The following is a 27,117-nucleotide window of genomic DNA, read 5'->3' as shown; positions in this document are numbered from 1 at the left end:
ATAATGTTTGCTGTGGTGGCCCCCCACCTGTGCTGTGCATTGACCATGTGGCAGGAGAGACAAGCCGCCACGTGGTCGGTGTCCTGGTCTGTGTCAGGAAGACAGCCGAGACCGGACGGGACGCCGGCAGTCTGGTTCCAGCCAGCCCTCCTCACCCGTGGCATTGCCTTCTCCTAAGAAAGGGCTTTCTTTGGTGTGCTGCTTATGTGTGCCATTCCCATGACTCAGCAATTTAAGGATATAAGTTGTTAAGAACCTGTTTGTCTACAACCCGCCTAAAACCTCAGGGAGGGTGCCTGCTTTGGGAACCTCACTGCTCTTTGGGGCCCCCTCCCTGTTTCCTCCCAGTCGCTGCCTCGCCTCTCGAGGCCTCTGCCAGGGGCACAGCAACCCAGCGCTCTCATCTCATCCTCTCCCACTCTCTGCATCCCCCCGCCTGCTCCAGGCAACTAACCCCAACCCCACGTTATCTGCCTTGCTCTCCAGTTGTGGTAGCACACGAGATTCCACTTAATAAAATGGCCTTCATCTATGAAAACAAGCCCTCTGATTCAGCTTGAAAGTGATTTCCTCGAGGCACTTCCTCTAAGAACTCTCAGAGAGCTATAAGAAGAGAAGTGACTTACTTAGATCTGTGCTTTAGAGAGAGCGTGGGGACAGGGAAAAGGCTTTCCAGGCAGAGGAGGTGAGACAGTGCGTGGCATGTTTGCGGAGTCTTGAAGTGGTCCCACTCGTGAGGCTGGAGCAGAGGGCACCTGGTGGGAGGGGTTAGAAATGAGGCTTGGAAGGGAGGATGGCAGACTTTCTATGCCATGCTAAAACCTTTAGGCTTCTTTCTGAAATAATATAATACAATAATGTTTTAAAGTTATAATGCTTGGGAATTCCCTGGCGGTCCAGTGGTTACAACTCAGTGCTTTCACTGCTGTGGCCCAGGTTCAGTCCCTGGTTGGGGAACTAAGATCCCACAAGCCATGTGGCATGGCCAAAAGAAAAAAAATTATAAGTTAGGGTGGGTTAGCTTGCAGGCTTTGAAGTCAGCCAGGCCTGGGGCGAGTGCATGAGTGTGTGTGTGTGTGTGTGCGTGTGCGTGTGAGTGTGTGTGTAGCATTTGCCACCCGCCAGGCAGGCAGTGTTCTAAGCAAGCACATTACATGGAATTACATGGAATCAACTGGGATGAGAACCCAGCCAGGTCAACCTCCAATACCCTTGCTCATACTGCTACCCTCCATGGCCCTTGGGGGGCATGGAGAGATTGTTTATTGTTTATGTTAACCCTCACCTGCTACAAGTTTCCTGGAGGAAGGGACCATATATTACACTCCATTCTATCCCCTTTTTTAACACAATGCCTGGCACATCATTGGTGCTCATTAAATGCTCACCGAGTGACTAATTGATTGGATAAATGAAGGTGGAGGTTCTTTGTGGAGCTGTCTCTACTGGATGCCAGACTATTCAAGTGTGTGGCCAATGGAGCTTGTTCAGGAGACCCAGCAAGTTAATGGAGAATGTTTGAGTATTTTATGAGGTTCCCTTTATGTCCTAAACTTACCACACTCTGCAGGCGTTTCCTCTCCCTCCTATGCATGCTCTAGCTACAATCTTTCTAATAGAAAGGTGTACTTGTCAGGCCAGGCTAGACTATGATAGGAAATAAACCCCCCAAATTTCAGTGGCTTAACAAAGCAAGGTTTACTCCTCACTTGTGCCAAGTCCAGTGTGAACTGGGCATCTCTTCAGCACAGCTCCTTCACATGGTGACCCAGCCATCCAGGCTCTGCCATCTCAGAGTGTGGTCTCCACAGCTGCCACCGAAGAGGTCGAGAGAGTGGCGAGGACTCCCATCCTCTCAATCCGGAATCGACACGTGTCACTTCTCACAGCCCGTGGGCCGGAGCTCGTCACGTGGTCCTGCTGTCTGCAAGGAGCCTGGAAAGGGTCGTTCACCCAGGGATCTGGGAAGAGAAGAGAATCAGACCTGGCTGAGCCCTAGAAGTCTCTATCCCAGTCTGCCCTTCTGATCTCCAAATACTGCACTTGATTCACTCTTTTTTCTACACACAACACACAGGAATGCCCCCTTTCCAAGAAGAAAAACCCAGCCCCTGCCTCCAGCCCAGGGTCCCTTGGATGCCCTGAGGTCTCTTTATGGGTCTAGATGTGGCCCCTCTTGATCCAGAGATGTATGAATTTAAAAGACAAGTTATCTCCTCTCCCTACATGCTCAGTATACAAACACAGAGCAGGGGCAGGATAACCACAGTAAAGATGCCGTTGGTGAGGGGAGAATGAGAGGCACCAGTAGCCATGGTCTGGAAGCCTGAGGGGCAGACACTGTGCAAGTCCCTCCTCCAGGGCAGGGGAGACCCCGTGGCTGCTCTCCTACAAGGAACTCCCTTCACCGGCTTTCTGGGGCGCTTGGCTTGCAATCGTTGGAGACTCTTCCTTTCCCATTATCCTCCCTTATTGCATCTGAAGCAGGGGTTGTGGGCTCTGCCTTCTTTGAGGGTTGTACAGATTTCTCAGCCCACTTCCTGCCCATAGAAGTGTCAAGTCTTAAATAGTCGCTGGCTTTTTTTGTTAGATTTTAATTTTTAAATTTTATTGTTTTTCTTTTTCTAGCTTTTCTGAGATATACTTGACATAGAACATGTGTAAGTTTAAAGTGTGCAACATCATGGGGCTTCCCTGGTGGCGCAGTGGTTAAGAATCCGCCTGCCAGTGCAGGGGACACGGGTTTGAGCCCTGGCCCAGGAAGATCCCACATGCTGTGGAGCAACAAAGCCCATGCACCACAGCTACTGAGCCTGTGCTCTAGAGCTTGCGTGCCACAACTACTGAGCCCGCGTGCCACAGCTACTGAAGCCCGTGCACCTAAAGCCCATGCTCCGCAGCAAGAAAAGCCCACTGGAATGAGAAGCCTGTGCACCACAACAGAGAGTAGCCCCCGCTCGCTGCAACCAGAGGAAGCCCGTGCACAGCAACAAAGACCCAACGCAGCCAAAAATAAAAAAAAAATTTTTTTAATAAATTTTGAAAATAAATAAATAAATAAAAATAAAGTGTACAAAATCATGATTTGATATACACATATATTGTAAAATGAGTACCACGATAAGGTTAGTTAATACATCCATCATCTTACATCGTTACCTTTTGTGTGTACATGGTGAGAACTTTTAAGATCTACTTTCTTAGCCACTTTCAAGTGCACAAAACAGTACTGTTAACTGTAGTCATCATGCTGTACATTAAATCCCCAGAAGTTACTCATCTTTTAAAAAATTTTTTTTTTATTTTTTTAAAATTTATTTTATTTAATTTATTTTTTGGCTGCGTTGGGTCTCCGTTGCTGCGCGTGGGCTTCCTCTAGTTGTGGCGAGCGGGGGCTACTCTTTGTTGCGATGCACGTGCTTCTCATTGCAGTGGCTTCTCTTGTTGCAGAGCACGGGCTCTAGGCACATGGGCTTCAGTAGTTGTGGCACTTGGGCTCAGTAGCTGTGGCTCGCGGGCTCTAGAGCGCAGGCTCAGTAGTTGTGGCGCACGGGCTTATTTGCTCCGCGGCATGTGGGATCTTCCTGGACCAGGGCTCGAACCTGTGTCCCCTGCATTGGCAGGTGGATTCTCAACCACTGTGCCACCAGGGAAGCCCTGTTACTCATCTTATAACTGGAAGTTTGTACCCTTGGACCATCTTCACTCACTTCCTCCCCACCCCCAGCCCCCACCCCCCACCCCCTGCCTCTGGCAACCACCAATTTACTCTCTCTTTCTATGAGTTTGTTTTTCTTTTCTTTTCTTTCTTTCTTTCTTTCTTTTTTTTTTTTGGCTGCACTGTGTGGCATGTGGGATCCTAGTTCCCTGACCAGGGATTGAACCCGGGCCCTTGGCAGTGAAAACTTGGAGTCTTAACCACTGGACCGCCAGGGAATTCTCAAGTTTGTTTTTCTTAGATTGCATATAAGTGAGATCATACAGTATTTGCCTTTCTCTGTCTGCCTTATTTCGCTTAACATCATGCCCTCAGTGTCCACCCATGTTCTTGCAAATGGCAGGAATAATATGGCTGAATAATATTCCACTATATACACACACTTAGGAACACTTGTACATCCTATTGGCTCTGTTTCCCTGGAGAACCCTGACTGATACACAGAATCACATCTAAACTTCTTTCCCAAGAAGTCCTCAAATCTTCAGTTCTTTGCTTATGCTGCAGTAGCAAACAAAATCCCAGACCTCTGGGCCTTGAAGCTGCAAGGTTTCTCTCTCTATCACATCCCCGTGTGCTGAGGGAAAGCCCGCTCTCTGGGGCAGCTGACCTCCAGGAGGTGACTCAGTGATCCAGGCTGCTTCCATCTTTTGGTTCTTCCATCCTGACATTCCTGTCTCCACCCACAGAGAGTAGAAAACTCACAGCCACTGATAACTGCCTCAGACTGAGAGTGGCATTCCTCAATTCCTCATGCAGCACATTGGCCAGAACTGGCCACATGGTCCTTATCTAACTGCAAGGGAGGCAGGGAAATGTAAAATAATCATAAGCACTTATTGAGTGCCTTCTCTATGCCAGGCTATGTGCTAAGCACTTAAATATTATCTTTCCGGAGTCCTCAGCCTGTGTGAGTTCTACCGTGACCTCATCATATAGGTAAGGAAACAGGCTTAGAGGAGTTGAGTCCCAGAGCACAGATCCCAGAAAAATAGGGCTGGAGAGTCAAACCCAGATCTCTGTGCATCCAGAAGCCACCCTCTTGACCCCTGTCTTCGCTTTCTCGCTGTTCACTGACGAGAATATCTCTATCCCATTGGAAAACTGAGACTGTGTTCTTATTTTCTGCTCCATCTCGTTCCATCTTCCCCGGGAGTCATGAATTTTTAAACCTTGTGCGAGATCAACCAGTTCACCCAGAGGAGACAGTAAAAGAACAGAACAGGCAGAAACAGAACAGCCATCAAATATGCTCAGCAGAGTTCTTCCAGGAAACATCTACAGACGGGAGTGGAAATGAACTACAGGAAGTTATGCTAGCTTGGCGGGAGGTGGGGGGGAGAGAGCGCTCAAACCAGCAAGGGAATCATTTCCTTTTAGGAAAGACAGAGACGGAGAGGGATTGGACTTAGGCTGTTAGACTCGGGCTATTTCAGTTCCTGGTGGCAACAGATCAGTGAGCAGAGCCTCCAGGGCACGTTTTAAAGGTGGGAGTTTTAGGACCCCAGTCCCGGGCACCTCTCCTGCCTCATTAAGGCAGCAGCCGTCCTAGAGGCCCAAGTCACAGTGCAGAGATGCTGGAAATGGGCAAAATCGATAGTGAAAACTGAAGTCATCCTGGCCTGGCTGCTGGCCTGCTCCCAGGACCCAATGTTTACACCCCTAATAATCACAGCCCCCATCACTCACCAGTCCCACGGTGCAGGTGTCACACTGAGTCCCTTTCTTACAGTTCTCATTTCATTCTCACAACAGCCCAGGGAGCAGGCAGCACCCTGCTGTCACAGGGAGGAAAGCGAGGCCTGGGACATTGTCCTAGGTGGAGCCAGGATCTAAAAGCAGGTCGGTGAGGCCCCAAAGCCAGGGCTCCTATCCTAACACCATGCCGTTCAGACCCAGGAGCCTCCGGATCCACTTCTCCCAAATCAGTTACCTCAGCCTCAGAACCGCTGAGCCCTTCAGCGGGGCAGCGCCACCACCCAGGGCTGAACCAAGAGGTGGCTGTGCGAATCCAGGCCACCCTGCTACCCCCATGCCACGGACAAGAGGAGCCCATGGGCTTGGCGTTGCCCCATCCAGCCCTTCCTGTCATGACCCCCTTGATGCCATGTTCCAGTTTCAAGTTGCTCCATCCTGGATCACAGAGTGGGGGCACCTGGCCTGGATGAGGATTGTCAGGTGGGCTTAGAAGAATCTGGGTTCAGAAACAGTGTTCCTGTGGGCAGAATGAAGGGTTTGATGAGCTCTGTTCCTCAAACGCTGTGCCCTCCATAGACCCACCTCAGGGTCTGGGCTGGGAGATACAACCAGTGCTGGTCCAGCCGGCCCCAGAGGGTGAGGCTGAGTGTGGGCTAGGGGGCGGCAGACTCCCCTCCACACTCTCCTGTAACAAGGGGAGGGACCTGGAAAGAGGGTGGGCTGGGGTCCTGCTGTCTCACAGATGAGGGGGGTGAGGGAGACACAGAGCCAGTCATCATTTTAATATCTGTTTGAAGAAAGAGTTCCAAGACCTTGAGGCCAAATAAACAACACATCTCAAACTAAAAACAAACAAGCCAAACCTCCAGGTCTGGCCTAGTTTCCTCTTTCACAGGCAGCAGGACCAGAGAGTGTGGTTAATTAAGGAAAGTCACACAGCACTATTTGTGCCAGAGGCAGACCTCAAACTCAAGTTCCAGAAGTGGCTCAGAAAGGAGTAGAGATGTGACCTCGGCACACCCAAGACATTGGCATCCCTGCCTCTTCCTCTTTCACCTAAATGGACTCAGACCAGGCCTTTCCTGGGGGCAACACCTGATTCCATTCTCCTCCCCCAGCAACCCCCTTGCCTCAGGGCCCACCTGAAGCCAGGAAACATTACCCTTTGTGCCTTCCCCAGCCTCCGGCACACGGACTTCAGAAGTATGAGTGTAGTAAGTTCCAGCAATTCTGCTTCTGGGTGTGCACCCCTCAAAAATTGAAAGCAGGGACTCAACAAGATACTTATACACCCATGTTATAGCAGTATTATTCACAATAACCAAAAGAGAGACACAACTCAAGTGTCCATCTACAGATGAGTGGATAAACAACGTGTGGTATATACATATAATGGAATATTATTCAGCTTTAAAAAAGAAGGAAATTCCGACACCTGCTACAGTATGGATGAACCTTAAGGACTTTATGCTAAGTGAAATAAACCAGACACAAAAGGACAAATATTGTACGATTCCTCTTATATGAGGTGCCTAGAGCAGTCAAATTCATAGAGATGGAAAGTCACCTGTGGGTTGCCAAGGGCTTGGGGGTGGGGGGACTGGGGAGTTAGAAAAACTGAGGCCCAGAGGTGAGAGGTCCAAAAGTCACACAGCGATGGGGTTAGCGCTGGGACCAGCACCAGGTGAGCAGCCCCTAGGCTCCTGCTGCTTGTGAGCTGCAGGCCCTTGGTCTCCCGAACCCTCCTTGCCCAGGCCGGGCCCCTCTGTTCTGGAGAACCTGGTGGCCGGGCGATCTAGTAGCTCCGCCTTCTCCTCGCGCCCCTCCAGGAGCCCCCCAGCTTTATGAGGGCAGCACGTCTATCACCTGCAGTTCTGAGTTATGGCCGCTGGGTGTCGCCACACAGCAAAAAAACCACAGGCCACCAGGAGGATCACCGCTGCCTCCCAGAATTCCTCCCCGTCTTTCGTGGGCTCCGACCCAGGGGTCCCCAACAGCTCAAGAGCTCCCGTCACAGCGTTATGGGACAGTTTCAAGCCTTTCACAACCCCGTTTGCCCCTCATCAACTGCGAAACGGAAAGCCTGGCCACAGCCTCCCTCGAAGCTGCCTCCCCCAGCTGAGCTAGCCCCTCCCCTTCACACAGTGCTCCAGCCGCGAGGGACCAAGTAGTCTCACCTTTGTTCTCGCCGGCCCTTCCACGTGGAGTGCCCTCCCTCATCTTCGCCTGGTGCAGGGCTACTGCCTGCTAGACACGGTGCAAAGTGTATTTCAAATCCACCAGCAACCCTGCAACATCGGGACTGGAGGTGAATCCCCGAAGCCGGGAGTTGCAGAGCCAGCGCGTGGCAGAAGCGAGTTCTGATCTCAGCCCTCTCAGGGTCCTGCATTGAGCTCTCGCTGGCTACATCACATTGGCAGTGACTGAGACCCCTGGAGACGGTGGGCTCCCTGAGGGCAGGGCCATGTGGAATTCCTGTTGTTAACCCTTGAGCCCTATCCTTTGCCAAGACCTTTCCCTAATTCTTAGATGGCACTTACCACCTCAGTGTGCCAGCTACAGCCCCACAGGTAGGTACCATTATCACCCCCACTTTCCAGAAGGGGGAAACCGAGGCGCATGTAACATGCACCAAGTCTTTTAGTTATTAAGTGTCAGAGCCAGGGCCGTGCCATCTGGCTTCAGAGTCTGAGTCCTTGCTTGTAACCTTTCCCTGCGATGCAGACACTTTAAGGAGAGCCTCTCTCTCCCTCCGCCCTGGGTGAGTCCCACCTATTCTTCCCTATCTTGTGTTTCTTGAGTGGAGCTCATGGGAGCCTCCGTCATTACACTTGGAGCTCCTGGCTGGAGGGCCGGGCTGTGTCTCTTCAATTCTGTCCCTGCAGCTTCTGACCCCCGAATAGATTCATTCCTCGAGGGTGGGTGCCTGCCACGCCTCTGCTGGGTCCTGGTCACCTCTGAGTCCAGGGCCTCTCTGTGGGGTTCAGGTGCAGACACAAGCTCCCTCACCAGCAGGCCGGTCACCTCCAGGTGAGTGCGGCAAGGGCGTCTCCTGGGCGAGGGCAGCCCCCTTTCCCTCGGCCTCCCCTTCATTCACACCTCATTCTCCCCTAAGAGCAGGGGCGCACTGGAGCACTGGAGCCAGCTCATACAGCTCCTGAGAGCTGACGGTGAAACTTCCAGGAAATCTGCCAGCTGATTGTTGAACGCAGCCGTTGTTAAAACGTCAATGATATAAACTTACATATTACTAAATTATATTAAAAAAGAAGCTAATAAATACTTCAAAGTCATCACCTCCTCATTACATTCCCATATTTTCCTGTCATTTATGCTCTTGGGCTTACTTCCATCTACTGTATCCCTATGGTGGAAGTACTATAATTGTGGTGGGTTGCTGACCTTGTCTACCCAATTCCCTTTTCAGTAACATAGCGTTGGTAGTTTGAAAGCAGCCATGATGGGAGTGTTTACGCCATAGAAATCGACAAATGCTACAAATCAGGACACTCCCCCCCACCCCCCCACCCCCACACACAACCGCTCAGTCCCCAGAGATCCAACTGTTAGACATTCACAAGCCTTAGAGCCGACGTGAGGCAAATGGGCCCTCACAGAAGGGGCATGACCTGTGGATCTGGCTCACACCGTTTTAATCCAGACTCTTCCACTGCCAACTGTGAGGCCTGGGCCCCACCTTTCCCATTGCAAAATAAAGCTAAGAAGAGCTTTTAAAAACCGAGCATCAACTACCTGCCAGGTGCTGAATCCACTCTTTCATCAAATCTTCCAACAGCCCTAGGAGACAGGTCCAGTGACAACCCTCTATGAAGATGAGGAAATGGGGGCGTTAAGAAGATAAATATCTCATCAAAGGCGACAGATCAGGTTTGAACCACACTCTTTGCTGCTGTGGTTTATTGGACCTAGAATAATAGTAGCCAGTTGACAGGGTGGTTTCAGGGATTATGCGAGGTAATGTGTGTAAAAGAGCTTGGCACAGATTTGGCTCTAGCAGAACATAGTCAACATTAATTTACCCAGAGGCTTAAGAGTGGGATCTGGACCCACCCACATTTGAATCTCAACTTTACTGTTTTCTGATTGTGAGATCTCTGGCCAGCCAAGTCACTTGGCTTGTCTAACCCTCCTTTTCCCTGTGTGAAAAGAGGGATAATAATAACTACCTGGAAGAGCTATTCAGAAGACGGGAGATAAAAGATGTAAAGTGTCTGGTGAGAAGTGGGTACTCAATAAATTGGAGTGATTGTTCAGGATTATCTTTTATTTCATGTCACTCAGACAGCAATTCTGCCTGGCTCTGGTGAGGGACACCACGATAGGGGCCGGAGCCATGGAGGCAGTACCTTGCCTGGGCAGCTCCTGGCCTCCCCTCCTGGCCAGGTCAGCCCCTCAGTGGGCCCTGGCTTCAGAAGGGCTTCCAAGGCATGGGGACACTGTTGCTAGGCACCTGTTGCTAGGCAATGCACTGTTTCTTCTGGCCTGGCCACTTCCCTGAGGGCGCAGGCTTCTCTGGAGCGGATCCTGCCTCCTGCAGCCTCTTGCCCTACCTCAGAGCCCCTGCGGAGGGCAGGTAAGGGTGGGGCCAGCTGGGTGGTTGGGCCCCAAGAGAGCTGAGCCAACTTCTAGTGGGAGGCGGGCAAGGCCGAGGGACCCTAGGGAGAGACAAGGAGCCTGGGGCTGGGAGTGAACTTCCCAGCTGGGGTGGCCAAGAGTTCTCAGGGTGGGCGATTGTCTGGCTATTCAGTTCCCAGAAGAGGGGTAAAGATCAGGAGCTGAGGAGTCAGATACCCTGGGTCTGAATCCCGGTTCTACTACCTATTATGAGCTAATCCTTCACCGCTTGGAACCTCAGTTTCCCAGCTGTAAAATGGGGGAGGGGCGTTGGTGATAAGGTGTGAGGAAGGTGAGATGAGACACAGGGTACACAAGTGTTGATGATTACTAGTCCTTTCTTCAGTTTAGGGTGTGGGTGTCGGTGGAAAGGCACAGACCTGGGGGAAGGGCCGCTGTGTGGGCTTCCATCACCTCCTCTGTGGTCTCCGCAGCCTGGGCCTGGGGCAGGCTTGGGACCCTTGGGCTGCCAGACCTATGGGGCTCCTTGTGCTTCTTTCCTAGGCCCCCTGGGGGTCCTGCCCCACAGCATCATGATGGGGAAACTCCCCCTGGGGGTTGTCTCCCCTTATGTGAAGATGAGTTCGGGGGGCTGCACAGACCCCCTGAAATTCTACGCCACCAGCTACTGCACAGCCTACGGTGAGGGCACCTTTGTGTAGGAGCCACGCCCAGGGCATGGGGCAGGAGTGGGGACACCCTCCTAGACCCCTGGTGCGGGGGGAGGCTGGTCCTGCCTGGGAAGCCCTGGTCACTGCTCTGCCACTCTGCAGACCCTGAGTCCTGTCTGCATGCTTCTCTTCTGGCAGGTCGGGAGGATTTCAAGCCCCGCATGGGCAGTCACCAAGGCACAGGCTACAAATCAAATTACCGGCCCGTGGTCTCATACCAACCCAATCTCGATGCCCTGGACAACCCGGCCATGGGGTACAGTCGGTCCAACCCCTCCTCACCCCCTGCCCTCCCGGGCCTCAGCCCTCAGGGCCATCGGACCTCATCAGACCAACTCCAGGCTCCGCGCATGGGGTCCAGCGTCCTGGGGGACTCAGGGCCTGGTCCTCAGCCTGGGGCCCAAAGGCAAGCAGACTCCCGAGGCTGCTGTGGGAGGTCTGAGGGAGGTGGAAGCCTCCAGGGGACAAGGAGAGGTGGCCCTGGTGGTAATAGCTCCTGCTCCTGCCCCACCCTCAGGGCACAAGTCTGCAACAATTTCCAGACCGTGACCAGTCAGAGTTACCTGGAGGTGCCTGATGGCAAATACCCACTGCCCTGGAACATGCACCAGACCCACCCTGGCTCCTCTCGGGAGAAGGCCAGGGCAGTCACCCCCACCAGGGAGGTCAGTGCTGGGCTGGGACCAGGACAGAGGGGGACCCTAGCCTGGGGTGGAGGAAGGGCTAGAGGGTGGACAGGGTGAGGATCCCTCCAGAGGGTGGGGCTGCACTGCTAAGAGTTGGGCAAGGCTGAGATGACTGGGCATGGAGGAGCCACAGTGTGGGCTGGGGTCCCCTCCCCTTTATCACCTTTGACCTCACCCCCATCCCCCATCACCTCCCCCTCCATTTCCATCCCCATTCCTGTCACCATCATCATGTCTACCATCCCCACCTCCAGTCCTGTTCCCTCCCCACCCGAACCCCATCCCCTTCCCCATGATCTCCACCATCCCATCCACATCTCCATGCCCGCATCACCATCCCCACTGCTGTTGTCACTTTCACTTTTGTCACTATCATCCCCATCTTCTTCATTTCTATCATTGTACGACCATCATCCTTATCATCATCACCACCACCAGAATGGATGCTGTCATTCATTCATTCAGGCAGCCAATATGTTCTAAACACCTCTTCGATTTTTGAAGGTGATAAGTGCTGGGAAAAAAATATAACAGGGAAGAGGCAAGGAGTGAAGCAGAAGCGAAGGAATTGGACCTGCAAGTCAGGAGGGTCAGAAAAGAGCTTACTATGGAGACATTAGACAAAAACTTGAGGGACGTCAGTATTCCTCCGGATGCAGCAAAGTAAGGGAAGAGCATTCCAGGCAATGCAGACAGCAAGTGCAAAGGCCCTGAGGTGGGAGCACCTGATGGGAGGAGGGACAGCAAGGAGGCAGGTGGCTGGAGCGGAGTGAGGAGCTTAGGTCCTTGTGGGCCACTGTCAGGACGTGGGATCCTACCCGGAGTGCAATGGGAATACTGCAGGGCTTTGAGCAGAGGAGGGATATGGCCCAGCTTCGTCGTAAAGGGACCCCTCAGGCTGCTGTGCAGATACTCTGTAGGGGTCAAGGGCAGAATCAGAGTCAGGAAGTGATTGCCATCCCCTCACCTGGAGGGTAATTGGCTGCTCCCTCCTCCCAGGTCAGGAAGGTCCATTTTGACACCCAGGACTATGGGCCCCAGGCCATCAAGGGGCTGGAGCCCAAGGAAGTGCCCTTGCTCCACCAACAGCAGAACAAGGGCTCGCTGGAGTGGGAGAATGCCCGACACGTGAGTGGGTGGCCCCGATGAGGGCCTTGGGCCGGGCAGAGGGGCCAGACCCACCTCCTCCCGCTTCCTCGAGACAGGTTCTGTGCTGACTCACCCAGGCAGCCGACTAAACGTGGGCTCAGGGCACACACGCTCAAAAAGGCTGGGATGAGCCGAGGATTTGATATTTGGTATTTCCAAGGCAGCAGCAAAGTGGTCCTCACAGCCTTCCTTACATGTATCTTAGGATTTAATACCTGAGCTCCCTTGTCTCCTGATCCCATTCAGGGGCCCACTGTACTGTGAGCACCCATTTCCTTCCATCAGCCTCTCTCCTCTCTTTGGGCCCCTCCCGCTCTGGGTCGCAGGGGCTCTGGGTCCCGTTGTTCATTACTGGAGTCCAGCGTGGGATATGACTTAGTTTTCATTGTCACGGAGGAACTGTGCTCTCCTGGTGGAATTTCTGGCGCTGTGATGCCTGATCAGAGAGAGATTTGTGTGGGAGCATGCAGGTCTACTCAAAGCACAGAGAACCGGAGAGCCAGCACCGCCCCCACTGCCTTTGGGCCCTGGTCTACCTTGTGTCCCCCATTGCTCCACTCTTTGTGTTCCAGGGCCCCCGCTTCATGACTTCCGAGTATAATTCCAAGTATCTCAAGGAGCCTTCAAACCAGCCAGGTAGGCAGGCGTGAGTCTAAGCTCAGGCCTCCCACTACACCTCCCTATCCCCAACCCTTGGGAGAGACCCCCGGGAACCCCAGAGCTGGCACAAGGCTAAGAAGGCACCAGCGGAAGACAGAAGGACATATCGGCAGCTTGGGGAAACCATCTTCCCTGGGCTGACCTCTGTGCTTTAGGACTGCTGATCTCCAAAGGACAACTCTCTTGCTTAGGAGGGCTGTTTGAGGCTTGCCCTTCCTTTTGCTCTCCTCTCTTGCTCTCTGCCCTGGACTCTGGAGTCCCCCTGTTGCCCATGATCCTGGCGGCTCAGGCCTCCAGATCCTTGGAACCAGCTCCCCCCCGACCTACTGGGACACTGAGCCACTGGTGGCCACGTTGGTGGGGCCTGCTGGTCCCAGGCCAGCACAGAGGGCCTGTCTTTGGCAGATCTCTTGCAGAAGAAATCAGTTGAGGCCAAGGAGGAGACTGGCTTAACCAAAGATTCCAACAAGAACCCCGTGATCTTCCAGCCGCCCTCCCAGGCCCTCCCTGGGGAGCCGGTAAGTCAGGCTGGGCCCCACTAGAATTTCAAGGTGATTGAAGCTCTCCAGTCTGGGGGTTTCTAGCTTTAAATATATATATATATGAGCTGCAGAAGCCTTTGCCCAAACACAAGATGAAAGAGCTTGAGCGAAAACCACCACTTTGGTCCAACTCCCCCATTTTCTGGATGAGAAGACTGAGGCCCAAAGAGGAAAAGCAGCATAGTCAAGGTCACTGAGAGTTCAGACAAGAACGCTGGCTTGCTGGTTCCCATTCAGCATCATGCCCTCCCCTCCCTTCTTCCCAAACTCTCCCCTTTCCTTTGTAAGTCCAATTATACCCATTTGTGCTGAGCCCTTCTCTGTGCTCAGGACAAAGGAGCACCTGAGCAGCCTGATGCTCCTCTGTGGCCTCTTTCCAGGTCCTCCTCCCCGGCCGGAGTGTCACCAAGTCAGACTTTCTCCCCATGACCCATCCTCACGTAAGCTGAGCCAGGGTTGGAGGGGAATGTCTGTGCCACAGCCTGAGGTCCTCCCATGGGGCAGTTGGGATGGTGCCGGAAGCCGTGCCAGGGGCTGCTTTGCTGCCTTAGGGGGATGAGTTCCTGCTGCTGCTGGCCAGAGGCTCCGAGCAGGAGACCGGCTTCAGCCGAGTGAATGAGAGGACTCTGAACCCCAGAGTGAGTGGCCTCGGGGGGCTCCCTCAGAGAAGGGGGCACTCAGAGAGGAGGAGACGGGGAGGTTTCTTGGACCTGGTGCCATTCGATCCGGGCAGTGCAATATGGGAAGAATCAGGATATTTGGAGATGCAGAGGAAGGACCCCTGGGTGGAGGGGAGAAGGACCCCTGGGTGGAGGGGGGAAGGCCCAGGGGCTGGAAAGTGAGGGGCGTGCCGTGACTTCAGTGGGGCTGGAGGGGGACGCATCCTGGGGCTGGGGCGGTTGAGGCTGCATGGGCCTCTGCCTGCCTTCCCTCCATCCTGCTGCCTCACCCTGGCCACCTGGCCACCCTTGTGATTCTGTCCCTTGCAGGTGCCCCCTTCTGGCCCAGAACCCAGCAGCATGAACCACCGGCAATTCCAGCCCCCGCAGAAGATGCAACAGACAAATGTTGCCCTGCTTGGCCGGGAGATCGTGGGGAAAAAGGTAAGGCCTGGGGTACCCAGCCCCCGCCCCAAATCCCCACCCCCTCCTGACCTGAGAAGTCCCCTCTCTATCCCTCTGGTGCAGGAGCCCACAGGGTTCAGCCTTAACAACCCCAGCTACGTCCGGAGCCCCTATGACCCTGACCTGGATAATCGCTACCTGACCACCTACAACCAAGGGTAAGCCCCTCTTCCCTACCCACATCTAGGGCTGTGAAGCTGACCCATTTTACAGACAGGGAGACTGAGACTGGGAAAAGTAATGAGCTCACAGTAATGAGTGAAGAAGGCCAACACTTGATTAATGTGGGTTCCCCCAGAAGCAGACCCCAAGCCAAGGAGTTGGGTGTGAGCCCTTTATTAAGGGTGTCACGGATGGGGGTAATGGGGTAGAGAAGGGATGGCAGCCAACAACAGTGTGTTATTAAACCAGGTATCCCATGGGGAGACTCTAGAAAACGGTGCAAAACACACAATTCAGAATGATCCCAGCCAAGGAACGAGAGAGCTGGGGTATTTGTACCCCACATCCATTGATCCTTGGTTAAGGGCTGTCCGCAGGGGCGATATTAAATCCCAGGTACCTCCTTGCTCCAGTAACCCAAGGGCAGCTTTCCCAGAGATGCAGTGCAGGCCATTGGTGGACAGGGGAGGAATAAGGGAGTACAATGGGGTCTATGTGGAGCAACAGGGCATTTGCTAAGACACTACAACCAGTCCATGGCAGGTGGGCTCCGTGCACTCTCAGAAGGTAAGCTCTGTGCTGTGTGAGCCCTGGGCAAGGAGTGAGTGTCCTGGGCATCAGGGAAGGCTTCCAGGAGGAAGTGGCCCTAGAGTCATGGGGGAGGCTACCCAGGCCAGGACTGGGTGGGGAGGGCATCACAGGAGTGGGATAATGGAGGTGTAATTCTTAGGCAAGAGCCTCCCCTCCTGGCCTCTGTCATCTGTGTGTCAGCCTGTGTCATCCGCGTCCACACTGCTCCCCCCCAGCTCCTCCATCTCCCAGGGTGCTCTCCCTGCTTCCCCCCATCCTTGGAGCTAAATGCTCCCTCTTTTGAATGGGGACGCTGAGACTCAGAGGGTAGAAGTGGTGCCTGAGCCTCACAGCAGATCCGTGATGCATGTGGCTGCTCCAGTTCCCACGGAGGGCAAGGGGGAGGGGCGGAGCCTCACTCTGGGTGTTGGGGGACAACTGTGTTCCTGCCCCTCTCCAGGCTCCCGCAGACCCTCAGGCCCAGCCATCTCTCCTTCCCCCACCCGCCTGTCTGGTTTCCTGAGCACTCAGCAGGTGTCAGGCACACCGCTCCTTCCTCATGGGCCCAGAGCCCCAGGGTTTGTAATCACTGATTTTCTCATTTTTCTCTCTGCACTCCCTTTGTAAACTCAGGGGCTGGGCCCACATCTTGCTCATTTTGGCACCTTCAGAACCCGGTCCAGTGCTCAGTGAAAATTGGCAAAATGGAAGGAAAAGTCAACCGCCTGGAGAGAAATGGATGCGACGGTGTCCCCAACCCCCATCCTCTCCCACCCCCTGAGACGTTCACAGGCCAGGGAGGGAGGCATGGCATCTCTTAAAAGTCTTTTACACTCCAGAGTGCTGTCTGAGCCTCAGGGGCGGCACAGAGGAGGGGCGCCCAGCTCAGGGGCAGAGTGAGGGCAGGCTTCCAGGGTAAGAGGTGAGTGAGTGGACAGGGCCTTCGGGAGTTCCTGGCAGAGCGAACGGCGTGGGCAAAGGCAAGGAGGCTGGAGGAGCTGCGGCAGTCTGTGCTCCGCTGGAGCCAAGATTCCTGCTGGAGAAGAGCAGAGAGGCTGCCAAGGCGGACAGAGACCAGCTTACCGCCAGCTACTCTTCTGTGTCGTAGATACTTCGAGAACATCCCCAAGGGTCTAGACCGTGAAGGCTGGACTCGAGGTGGCGTCCAGCCCCAGAAGCCCGGAGGCTATGCCCTCAACCAGCCGGTCACCCGCCTGGAGGCCACCCCCAACCCCACGGAGAGCCTGCGGCGCCTGCATCCCCACGTGGGCAGGTAGCACGCCCCCCTCCTGCTGTCCTGTGCTGCATCTAGGTCTTTCCCCGGCCTCTCCTCCCTCCTTCGTCTGTCTGTCCATCTGAGAGGCCCATTTTCTCTCTCTGGTTTGTTCATTGCCTCTCCTGCCCAACGGGGCTGCTGCCCTCCTCTGCCCAGCGACCCCTCCCTCTGCCCAGCTGCTCCCCCCGCTGCCCCAGTCCCCGGGGCGCTCGTGTTTCCGGGCATTTGGCCAGCTCCGACCTGCTCCCTGCCAGCTGTGGGGTGGGGTGGGGTGTGTGGGGACAAAGCTGAATGACTGTGGCTCTGCCTCTCTCTGACTCCTTTCTGCTCAATCCAATTCCTCAGAAATCCCGTTTGTACCAATAATGGCCCAGAGCTGGCCGGCAAGGACTCTCTGTGGCTCGGCCGCCCCGGCTGAGCACTGGCCCCGTGCGGAGGTGGGGGGAAAGGGAAGGTCCGGGCTCGCTGCCCCTACGCCTCCCTCACCTGCATCCCCTCCTTCCTGCAGAACCCTGGTCTCGGCTGACCCCTTCTACCGAGCCACGCCTGCCGGCAGCCACGGCAGCGGCTTCACGGCGCCCCTCTGAGCCTGAGGCATGGGTAAGGGGCCGGGGGACCTCCACCCACAGCTGCTCCCCGTGCAGGGGTGGCCATCGTGGACCAGCCCCACATCCTAAGCCCTGGGTCAGGCCAACCCTGCCCGGGGACCGCAGCCCCAGAGCGGGGGGTGGGAGATCAGGGGCGTCTCGGGGTGGGGAGAGTGCACAGACCACCGGAGCCCCTCAGGCCTCATCTCTGTCTGCACAGGTTTGCCGACCCCAGGGGACAGGAGCTGGCTACTGTCCCTATTTCCACATTCCCCCGGGGGCTCCCCGGCTACTTTCCTAATGAAATAAAGAGCAGTGAAGCAGAGCAGTGTCCGCGCGGTCAGAGGGGGCTGGGAAAGGAGGGGTGAGGGTGGGAGCGGGTGCAGGGCTGGAGGGGCCAGGGCCAGGTCTGGAGTCAGGGAGGCCTGGTTGGACTCACCGTCACGCTCTGGACAGGGCACTTCACTCTTGAGACTCAGTTTCCTCTCCCGTGTAGGGGTCTCTGGGGACCTGTGCTAAGCGGTCCGTCAAGTGTGGAAGGGAGGAAGTCCCAGGGAGGGGCAGGCGGGCCAGAGTGGGGGGAGGCGGAGGTGGGCGGGAGGTAGGTCTACAGCATGGGGCAGGGGATCAAAGCAGGAAAGCCGGGAGCCCTTCTAGGTTTAAAGGGGAGGAGAGGAAGACTCCCCTGGCCGTCTGGTGGTTAGGTCTCCGCGCTGCCAATCTTCCAACGCAGGAGGCGCGGTTTGATCCCTGGTTGGGGAACTAGGATCCCACATGCCGCGTGGCGCAGCCAAGAAGTTAAATACATACACACACACACATACATACATACACACATGCATACACACATGCATACACACATACACACATGCACACACATGCATACACACATACACACACATGCACGCGCACACACACACACACACACACACACACACACATACACTCATACACATGTAAATAAAGGACAGGGGAGGACAGCCGGGCAGGAAGAGTCGCAGAGATCTCTCTCCAGAGATGGATGGAGGAGGGTCCGCAGTGGATGGAGTCCCCGGACACCGACACTGGGAGGGGTGGCGGCTGGTCCCAAAGGCTGGTGCCCCAGTGCCTTTGTGCGAATTAGAACAAGGCTCCCTCTGGGCAGACGCCCCCACGTGAGCACAGGACCTAAAGAGCAAAAGTCTTACGGGAAGAAAAAAGCCTCTGTTTCTCCAGGTGCTGCAGCCTGAGAGCGGGGCCCTCAGCCTGCAAGGCGGAATCTGGGCTGCCTCTCAGAGCCTTCCGTCACCTCTGCCAGGTGCTTTTGTGCAGTACACAACCGTACAACTGTACGCCGTGGCCCTGCTAGCACCAGCCCCTTATTTTATAAATGAAGAACCTGGACCCAGAGAGGAGGGTGCATGAGCTGCTTGAAGTCGCATAGGACAGAAAGGCAGCAGCCGCCCCCGGTCGGGGATGTCCCCTGCACCTTGCAGCCCAGCCCCACGTGCAGAAGGGCAGACTCAGTGGTCCAGCAATTGGTCCCCACCCTCCACCTCTACTCCTGCCCCTTAGTGGGAGTCTGTGGAACAGCTCTGCTGGCCCTGGGGCCTGGCTGTACCCAGCAGTCTTGAGCAGCCGGCCTGGGGGCTGTCCAGGGCCTGTCTGGGGCTCCATGTGGGTTGTGGGTGGCTCCAGCATTGGAGGAGGGGAGGAGGGGACACAGAGTATCTCGACTACAAACCCAGCCAGACTCAGGACCCACCGACAGCCCCACAGACTGTGGGTGCGGCCCGCTGGTCCATGGCCCCCAACATCAAGGGTAAGTCACCAAACCAGAGACTTGCCAGCAGGGCTGGGCCACAATAGCAGTCTGGCCATAGTGAAGTTGGGGGAGAGGGAGGGGGTCAACCAGCGCCTCCTGCCCACAGTCGCACACACACAAAAGCACACTCAAACACAAGACGCACACAGACCTCTGAAGACATGCATATACAAACACATACAGACGCATAGACGCCAACAGGCAACTACACATAGATTCACTAACACAATCACACATGGAAACATATGGAAACACAAAACAGACACATACACAAACACACACCTTCACATAAACACCCAAGATGCTTGTACATGCAGACCCATAAACACACACAGGCAGACCTACACACACTTCATAGACCCAGACATGCAGACACACAAAAACAGATGTATAGAGACCTCCAGGACAGACGTGAGCGCACACACACAGACACGCCGCAGCCCACTCCGTTTCACCTCTCCATGTCCTTCCCCGCCACTGTCCTGCTGCAGCTCGTGTTTCCTGCCCACCCTACCTCTACCGGCTCAACAAGGGATATGGTGTCAGGGACACTGGCGCCGGATGACACCCTCTCTCCCCCGCCCTCCCCCATCGTCCTGCATCCAATTTCCAGGCCACCACGTGACCTGGGGCCACCCCGGGATGTTTCCTGAGCTGGAGCTGTGGACCCCACCCCTGAGCTCCCCTTAGACCCTGTCTTCTCCCCCTGCAGCTTCTCTCCCAGGTGGACCATCCTGGCCTTGCTGTTTGGGTCCTGGGCTCCAGCCCAAGGGGTCGTTTGAGGATGGGGTGACCCAGGGCGTGGGGTGGCAGGAAGGGGGTCCAGGAGGGACCAAGGTCAAACCTAGGTGGTTCTAGAGCCCCTGCCTGGTGCAGGACACAGATTTCCTCATCTCTAGATGAGGAGGCTGACACAGAGAGGTAGAGCGACTCGCCCCAGGTCACACAGCCAGTAAGGAAGTCTCCTGGTGGGGGTGTGAGTGGACTCCAAGTCATTCCGGGCTTCCTGACCTTTGCTCTTCCCACCGAGTCACTCAGGGCAGGACCCCTTGGGGAGGGAACTCAAATTAAATGGGCAGAGTGGCCAGTAGTGGGCACCGAAGGAGGCAAGGCTGTGGGCAAGGACCCCGTGGAGGGGCCAGCCCAAGGCTCTGCCAGGGGGGTGGGAGCAAGTGAGGCTGAGAGGCGGGCATCCCCGTGGAGGAGGCGGGTTGGGCAGGTTTCAGGGGCCTCGCTGACCTTATTACGGAGCCCTTCTCTGTCCCCCTCCTCCGTTATGAGGCTCCAAAAGGGCACAGACGCGTCTGTCTTGTTCACACTGAACTTCTAAAGCCCCGGGTGGTGCCTGGCACCTTTGCAGGTGCTCAGTAAATATTAAATAATGGAATGAATAACAAATAAATGAACGAATGAACTCTGCCTGCCAGTGGGGGCACCAGATGTGGGCTCTGGGTGCCACCTACGCTGTGCCAGGATGTCAGTCACCCAGGCTCCCTGCATCAGTGCAGCCCAGCGGCTGAGACCCTGTTGTGGCCCAGACCCCTTGCCTGGATGCCGTGACTGCGGCCCCCGGGACCCCTGTGCTTTGCCCTCCAGGCCGCCCCTGCTCCCTCTGCATGTGCCCTGTTGCTCTCCCCTCCGGCCCAGGCTCTGACCAAGCCCAACCACGCTTCCCTGCAGTGGCCTGAGGGCCCTGCATTCCAACCTTGACCCCCGGCAGGTCCCACGACCACGGCCGGATCAGTGCCAAGCAATCCTCTGTGCGTCACCAGGGCAGGAGGGGTGGGCACGTCTCACCCTGTGGCCACTTGTGTTACTGAAACCCCGTGGGAGGGACTGGCTTTTGCCACATCACCCTCCTTTGTGCTGTCCGGTGGAGAGCTGGAGATGTGGCTTCATTTTCAGGGGCCCGTCCGCTCATGCCTCTGAGACTTGAGCTTCCAGTCTGGCCCCGACCAGCATCAGTCTGGCCTCCTTTCCTCGCCTGGGCCCAGGCTGTCTGCAGGGGGTAGCTGTCCAGGCCTGAGCTCCGGAGTCAGACTGCTTGGGTCCAAGTCCCGGCTCCCCACACCCTGCGGCTGCCTCCTGCCTCCAGCTGACCGCCTGAGCTACAGCTAGGAGCCGTGCCCGCCCTGTGGGCTAGAAGAGCTGCTGCAGTGATGCTGGAGCAGAGGAAACCCGAGTCCCAGATAGGAGTGGGGACTTGAAGTTGTCACAGGGTCCGGCCTTTGTCCACTCCTGCTTGGCCCTGGACAGGCCCCCGAGGACCCTTCTCTGGGAGCAGACCTCCACTTGTCTGGGAGAGTTCGGGTGGGTGATCCACCTGTACAGCCTTACAGCCTAACCTGGAGGCCCCTTGAGGGGGCCCTGTCTCTCTCTTTTTTTTTTTTTTTAATATTTATTTATTTGGCTGCACCGCCTCTTTAGTTGTGGCATGTGGGATCTTTAGTATCTTTAGTTGAGGCATGTGGGATCTTTAGTTGGGGCATGTGGGATCTAGTTCCCTGACCAGGGATCGAACCTGGGCCCCCTGCGTTGGGAGCGCAGAGTCCTAACTGCTGGACCACCAGGGAAGTCCCGTGGGGGCCCTGTCTCTGAGGCCAATTCCCCCAGGCCCTCCTGGAAGCTGTTCCGCTCACCTGTAACCAGGCGAGTCTCTCCTTTCAGCAGGTGCCTATTGACTCTGTTCCCAAAAGCTTCCTGCCCGCCCCACCCCCTGATATTTTAGAAACAGTTCTGAGGTGTACAGTGATGATGATTACCCTTTATTAAGCCCTCACAGCCTGCCGGGTGCTGGGAACATTCCGTGGGCCTTCATCGTTTCAGCAGGAACGCAGAAGGACCTCCCTCTGGGGGAAGTCTGGGGACGCAGGTGGGTGCTGCGCTGACGACATTGGGGTGGGGTGTGGAGCCCAGAGGGCTGATGGGGTGGCAGGATGAGGACAGATGCTGGGTGCCCACTTGTGACGCATGCGGATGTGTGTGAGGCTGAGGCCCGTCGTGGCGCTGTGGCAGCTGATATTGACAGGCACCATCTGGCCTGAGTCACGTGGTGACCTGAAGATCTACCAGCTCATGGGCTTGACAGCTGGCCCGCTGGGAAAAGGCTTCTGTTCATGGGAACGGGAGGCCTGGGGTGTGGAGGGAGGCCCTGGCTGGGGAGGCTGCAGGACAGTGGGTCTGTTACCCACAGACAGATGGAGGGCCTGAAAGTCAGAATCCCATCCCCAATTTCCTCTCTGACCATCTGGAGGGCCACCCATTCCCATGGAAATGTTCCCTGAATGGCAAATATTTTAGAAGAGGGATCAGACCCAGGAAATCCCCACCTGGGGCCTCTATTCAAGGTCAGAGGAGGGCCTGCTGGGGTCTTCCAGGCACCCTGACACTCCTTGCTTCTCAAGATGCTGCTACAGACAGGGTTTGCCAAGAAAGTTCTTTGAGTCATAAAACTTCACCCCTGGAAGGACCTTTGTAAAAACCAGGTCAGCCTGAGCCAGAGAGATGCAGCCGGCTCCCAAAGCCTCACGGCTTAGTGAGAGCACGCTTGGGTCTCTGCTAGGAACACAAGGCCTTTCCCATCACATCATTGCACTGGGGGTCTCAAGTTTGCAGCTGGTGAAAAGCATGGGGTTTTATTTTCATTTGCTGAAGAAGAGGGGTGTGTGTGTGTGTGTGTGTGTGTGTGTGTGTGTGTGTGTGTGTGTGTGTCAGAGGTCCCCAGTTAAAGAGACAGGCCAGAAAGGTATCTAAGAAAGGCATCCTAAGAGAGAGATTGGGCGAGATCCTGAAAAAGCTGTGCTCAGGAAAGACTTTGGGAGGCTCTGGGCCCAGTGACGTGTGTTCCCCGTGGTCCCTTCGAGTCCCCGTGGTAGGACAATCTTGCTGCAGGGGCAATGGATGCGGCTCCTCCTGCTGCCGCCGTCCCCACCTGTCCTCAGAAGGGATCCTACACAGTCCCTTCTGCTCTGCTCTCATTTCCAATTCAAAACCTGGGGTGGGTGCTTCTGCTGGGTGGCTCCCAGGTCACACGCCTGCTTCCAACCTGCAAAGGAAGCTGGGAATTCCCAGAGTTTTCAGCTTCCATAATAGGACGTGTGGGTTCTGCCTTGTAAAGCAGTTGGGGTTCTCCAACCTAGGAGAATGCTGGGAGGCCCAAAGAATTCAAATGTCCTTCACATGTGGGTTACCATCAAGAAGAAGGAAATAAGCATTTGTGGAGTGCCTCCTGTGAGCCAGATGCCTTACACACCTGGCAGGGATGCTGTTGGCCCTTAAGGGCTTTTTGTGAGACATGGGGAAACAGGCCCTTCCTCTATTGCCCTAATAGTATACCAATCTATGAGGTTCCTGATGCAAACGGAGCCCCTTGGACGTGGTTCCCGCATGCGGGGCACCACCCGTTCAGCCGTGTGCACAGCAGGTGTGCATTTCACGAGCACATCCTCAGGAGCTCAGAAATGTACCTTGGTCTCTCTCTAACTGGCATCCATCTCTTTGTTTCCAGTCCAGCTTAGTCCTCTTTGAATTTAAACTGTCGACTGAAAAAAAATGCACAGTGTGAGAGTTGTGAGTTAAGTTTTATTTGGGGCAAAATGAGGACTATAGCCCAAGAGGCAGCATTTCGGATAGCTCTGAGAAACTTCTCCGAAGAGGTGCGGGGGAAGTCAGTATATATGTGATTTTGGTGAAGGGGGAGTACATGCAGTCGAGTACATGCATATTTTTTGCAGAAGGTTGCTGCTAGTCTTGTGAAGGTTGCTGCTAGTCTTGTGAAGGTTGCTGCGTGTCACGAGGAGCAGACGTCACCATGGAAGGATTTTAGTGCTTTTCTATATACAAGGCGATGCAAGAAGTGGGCTCATAAAATCTTCTCCTGAAAATATCTAACTATCTGAAGACCTGTTCTGCCAGTTTTTCCCAGAGCACAGAGTGCCGCATTCCTGATCTCCACCCCGAACTCTTTCAGGGGGTGTTGAAAGTCAGCAGCTGCAGTGACTCACACTTTAATCCTTGTAGAGGTGGATGGCAGGTGCCAATTTGTAGCTGGCAAAACTGTCCATTCAGGACTCAAATCCAATCAGGTCAGGATCTGCCCTTGCTGCCTTTCATTTCCTTCTCCAGGAGGGTGCACACATGGAGCTTGCTGCCCGGGGAGAAGCATCCCTCCATGCTGACTCCCCCTGAGATGTGTGAACTCAGTGGGCTTTGGTCATCCACACCTGTCCTCCCTGCACCTGATAGGGACAGAGTAAAGGGACAAAGTAGGTAATTCAATAGTTAATCCTACTAGGGGATTGTAAATAAAGAAAAAAGTATGGGAGACCCCTGTAAGTTAATGATCACTCAAGAAAGCAGGTTTGCTTAACCACAAAACCAAGCAGCCTTGCTTAGCAACAGAAGCATGAGACACTCCCCCAAACAATAAAACAATTATGGCATGAGACCCACTTCCTGCCCAGTGAGCTCAGTAAGTTAATGATTCCTAGGACATGCTCCTCTGGGCGCATTAAAAACAAAAACAAAAACAAACAAACAACAACAACAACAACAACAACAAAAAATATATATATATATATATATATATATATGGAAAGGGTGACATTATACTGAAGCCTGAAATGCCATTTTTAGCATATGTTACCGCCTTTTTGCTCATTTCCATTGTGCCATGACAGTCCTGGCTTGACCATGTAGGGATAAGAAAACTCCCCCACCTGACATGGAAGAGGAGCTGATGATGGAAGCGTGATGTCTACTCAAGAATGAGGAAGAAGGTAGTCTTTTCCCCCTCGCCACTTTTCCTTTGATTATAAAACTGCAGCCCACTAAGTTCTTGGGGCGAGGCATCCTCTCGCCTGCCCACTTGTGAGCCTCACAAGCGTCCTATTCTAATAAATCACTTCTTATCTATCACTTTGCCTCTCGCTGAATTCTTTCCGCACTGAGACATAAAGAACCGGAGCTCCTCAGAGCCCCGCAAAACTCCACCAAGCGGTTTCATACCTGCCCAGAATCAACTGTGACACTCTGATCTCTGGTTGCCAGGGTCACGCAATCAATCCTTCAGCTGCCTTACCTGGACCACACACGCATCTCCTCCAGGTCCGTCAGCTTGCTCTCAGACACACCAAGTCTGCACTGGAGGTGCATAAACTTCTGGATGCTCCCCCTCGTGATACAGGGGTGTATAGAGGATTCTGGGGAGGGGCCAGTTCTCCTCCATTTCTACTGAGGCCTCGCCATACCGTGGGGGGGGCATTGTGGGAGGACTGTTGCATCCTCAGGACATACCTGGTAAAGGAAGTGTAGGTCCCCTCTGCCCTGGTGGCCCCCAAATGTACTTGGGACCTTTTCATGGCACCCTCAGGCTCAGCCCAGAGCAGGTAGCCAGGGACCCCTTTGAGGGCCAGCATCCAGGTTTAGGAGTACTGCTCTGCCCCTTCTCTCCCACCTGCCTGTTGAACCTTTATCTCCTTTTGGGTGGAATCTTGGCTTCTGTGATGACACATGCTTCCCCACTCCAGGGATTACAGCGTCAGTTCCCTGCTCTCCAAGTTCAAAGCCAAGCTTTTTGACTTACAAAAAATATTTCTCTCTTAAAATGGGCTCTGTGTTTCAAAGCCTCTTTTGCAACTCAAAGCCAAGGAATTGACTCTTTGTTCTGAGTTTCCTTTGGAGAGCAGAATATGAGAAGCTAGCATCTGAATGGAGGGGAAGGGATATAAGGAAACTGCCTCCAGAGGAGCAGCAGTTAATATCTCAAAATGATAATACCCAGCTCCCGTGTTATCTCACTGACATGATAATCCTTCGAGGAGAGGGTGATTGTACACCATTCTAGGGCTGGGACTAGGATGAGGCGAGTGAGGCATTTCCCTGGGCACAAAATTTAAAGAAGTGCCCCCAAACTGAGGAATGCAGATAAATAGTAGTTCAATGCAATCATTTTTTTTTTTCTTTTTTACTTTTTTTGTTTCGGCTGCACTGCACAGCCTGTGGGATCTTAGTTCTCTGACCAGGGATGGAACCCGTGCCCACTGCAGTGGAAACGAGGCGTCTTAACCACTGGACCACCAGGGAAGTCCTTAATGCAATAATTTAAAAAATCAAAATTAATGCAAAAAACTCATGATGAACAAAATATCAAAATTTAGAATAAAGACAGGATTCGTACTACTGATTTTTCCTTTTGCTGCAGGCTCCAATATGGATCACAGCACTGGTAGCAATCCTGCCTATATTGCATTCAACTATTATTTCTCTTGATTACTACTGAGCTTTTTGGTGCCCCCTTAAATTTTGTGCCCGGGGCAAGTGCCTTACTCACCTCACCCTAGCCGCCCTCCGCCCCCCTACCCCGCTTCCCCCACCCCACCCCAGCCCCACTCCGTCACTATCTGGGACTTTTTCCAGATGTGGGAATTGAGGTTCTGAGAGGGTGAGTAGCTCAAGTGGGACAGATGGCCCCAGGGAACCTCTGGGAGAGAGACTTCCCATTCATTCATTCAACACATATTCCTCGAGTAGGTACAATGCAGCAAGCACAGGGCTGAGTGCCACGGAACATCAGTGAACAAGGTCCCTACTGTTGCCAAAATCTTGGCTTCTCTGTGCACCGATGCCAAACAGAAATACGGAGACAGAGATTTTGGAGGAAGAGAGAGATGGCTTTATTTTCCTGCCAGGCAGAAGGGAAGACACAGCAGGCTAGCGCCTCAAGAACTGTGCCCCCCACCTCGGGGAATCGGAGATTTTATATGTGGGGCTTGCAGTCTGGGGTATATGATAAGGATCAAAGTAGTGAAGGTCTTGCATTCTTCTTCCTCCTGCAT

At 54.4% G+C, this 27,117-nt stretch overlaps 1 protein-coding gene and 1 long non-coding RNA gene across 9 annotated transcripts in view; one reads left to right on the top strand and one right to left on the bottom strand.

Moving 5' to 3' along the window:
* The window catches only part of LOC309606102, a 30,918-nt gene extending 12,589 nt beyond the window's left edge, over positions 1-18,329 (bottom strand). The window contains exons 1-5 of the long non-coding RNA XR_014231657.1: positions 17,918-18,329; positions 9,170-9,239; positions 7,594-7,704; positions 1,710-1,961; positions 627-755 (exon numbers count right to left, since the gene is read on the bottom strand). This is a non-coding gene — a long non-coding RNA (uncharacterized lncRNA). The remainder of the gene's footprint in view (positions 1-626; positions 756-1,709; positions 1,962-7,593; positions 7,705-9,169; positions 9,240-17,917) is intronic.
* SAXO4 (stabilizer of axonemal microtubules 4) lies at positions 7,938-25,198 on the top strand. 8 transcript variants are annotated; one of them, XR_014231650.1, is made up of 17 exons: positions 7,938-10,010; positions 10,556-10,693; positions 10,861-11,128; positions 11,240-11,387; positions 12,408-12,536; positions 13,130-13,193; positions 13,623-13,735; positions 14,140-14,199; positions 14,311-14,397; positions 14,749-14,862; positions 14,947-15,041; positions 16,724-16,888; positions 17,400-17,491; positions 18,694-19,279; positions 21,277-21,592; positions 22,056-22,154; positions 24,961-25,198. XR_014231650.1 is itself a non-coding variant. In XM_082342675.1 (14 exons), the coding sequence occupies exons 2-13, from the start codon at positions 10,585-10,587 to the stop codon at positions 17,476-17,478; spliced, it is 1,431 nt and encodes a 476-aa protein (XP_082198801.1). In that variant the 5' UTR covers positions 7,940-10,010; positions 10,556-10,584; the 3' UTR covers positions 17,479-17,491; positions 17,699-17,803. The 8 variants fall into 8 exon arrangements, 2 of the variants coding, with proteins under 2 accessions (XP_082198801.1, XP_082198802.1); XR_014231651.1 differs by having other exon boundaries at positions 18,694-21,592; positions 22,065-22,154; XR_014231652.1 differs by having other exon boundaries at positions 18,694-21,592.
* Positions 25,199-27,117: the final 1,919 nt, after the last annotated feature.

The sequence above is a fragment of the Balaenoptera borealis genome (genome assembly GCF_965194805.1).
Source record: "Balaenoptera borealis genome assembly, chromosome: 11".
Lineage (NCBI taxonomy): Eukaryota > Metazoa > Chordata > Mammalia > Artiodactyla > Balaenopteridae > Balaenoptera > Balaenoptera borealis.
This window is presented reverse-complemented; position numbering and strand designations above follow the sequence as displayed.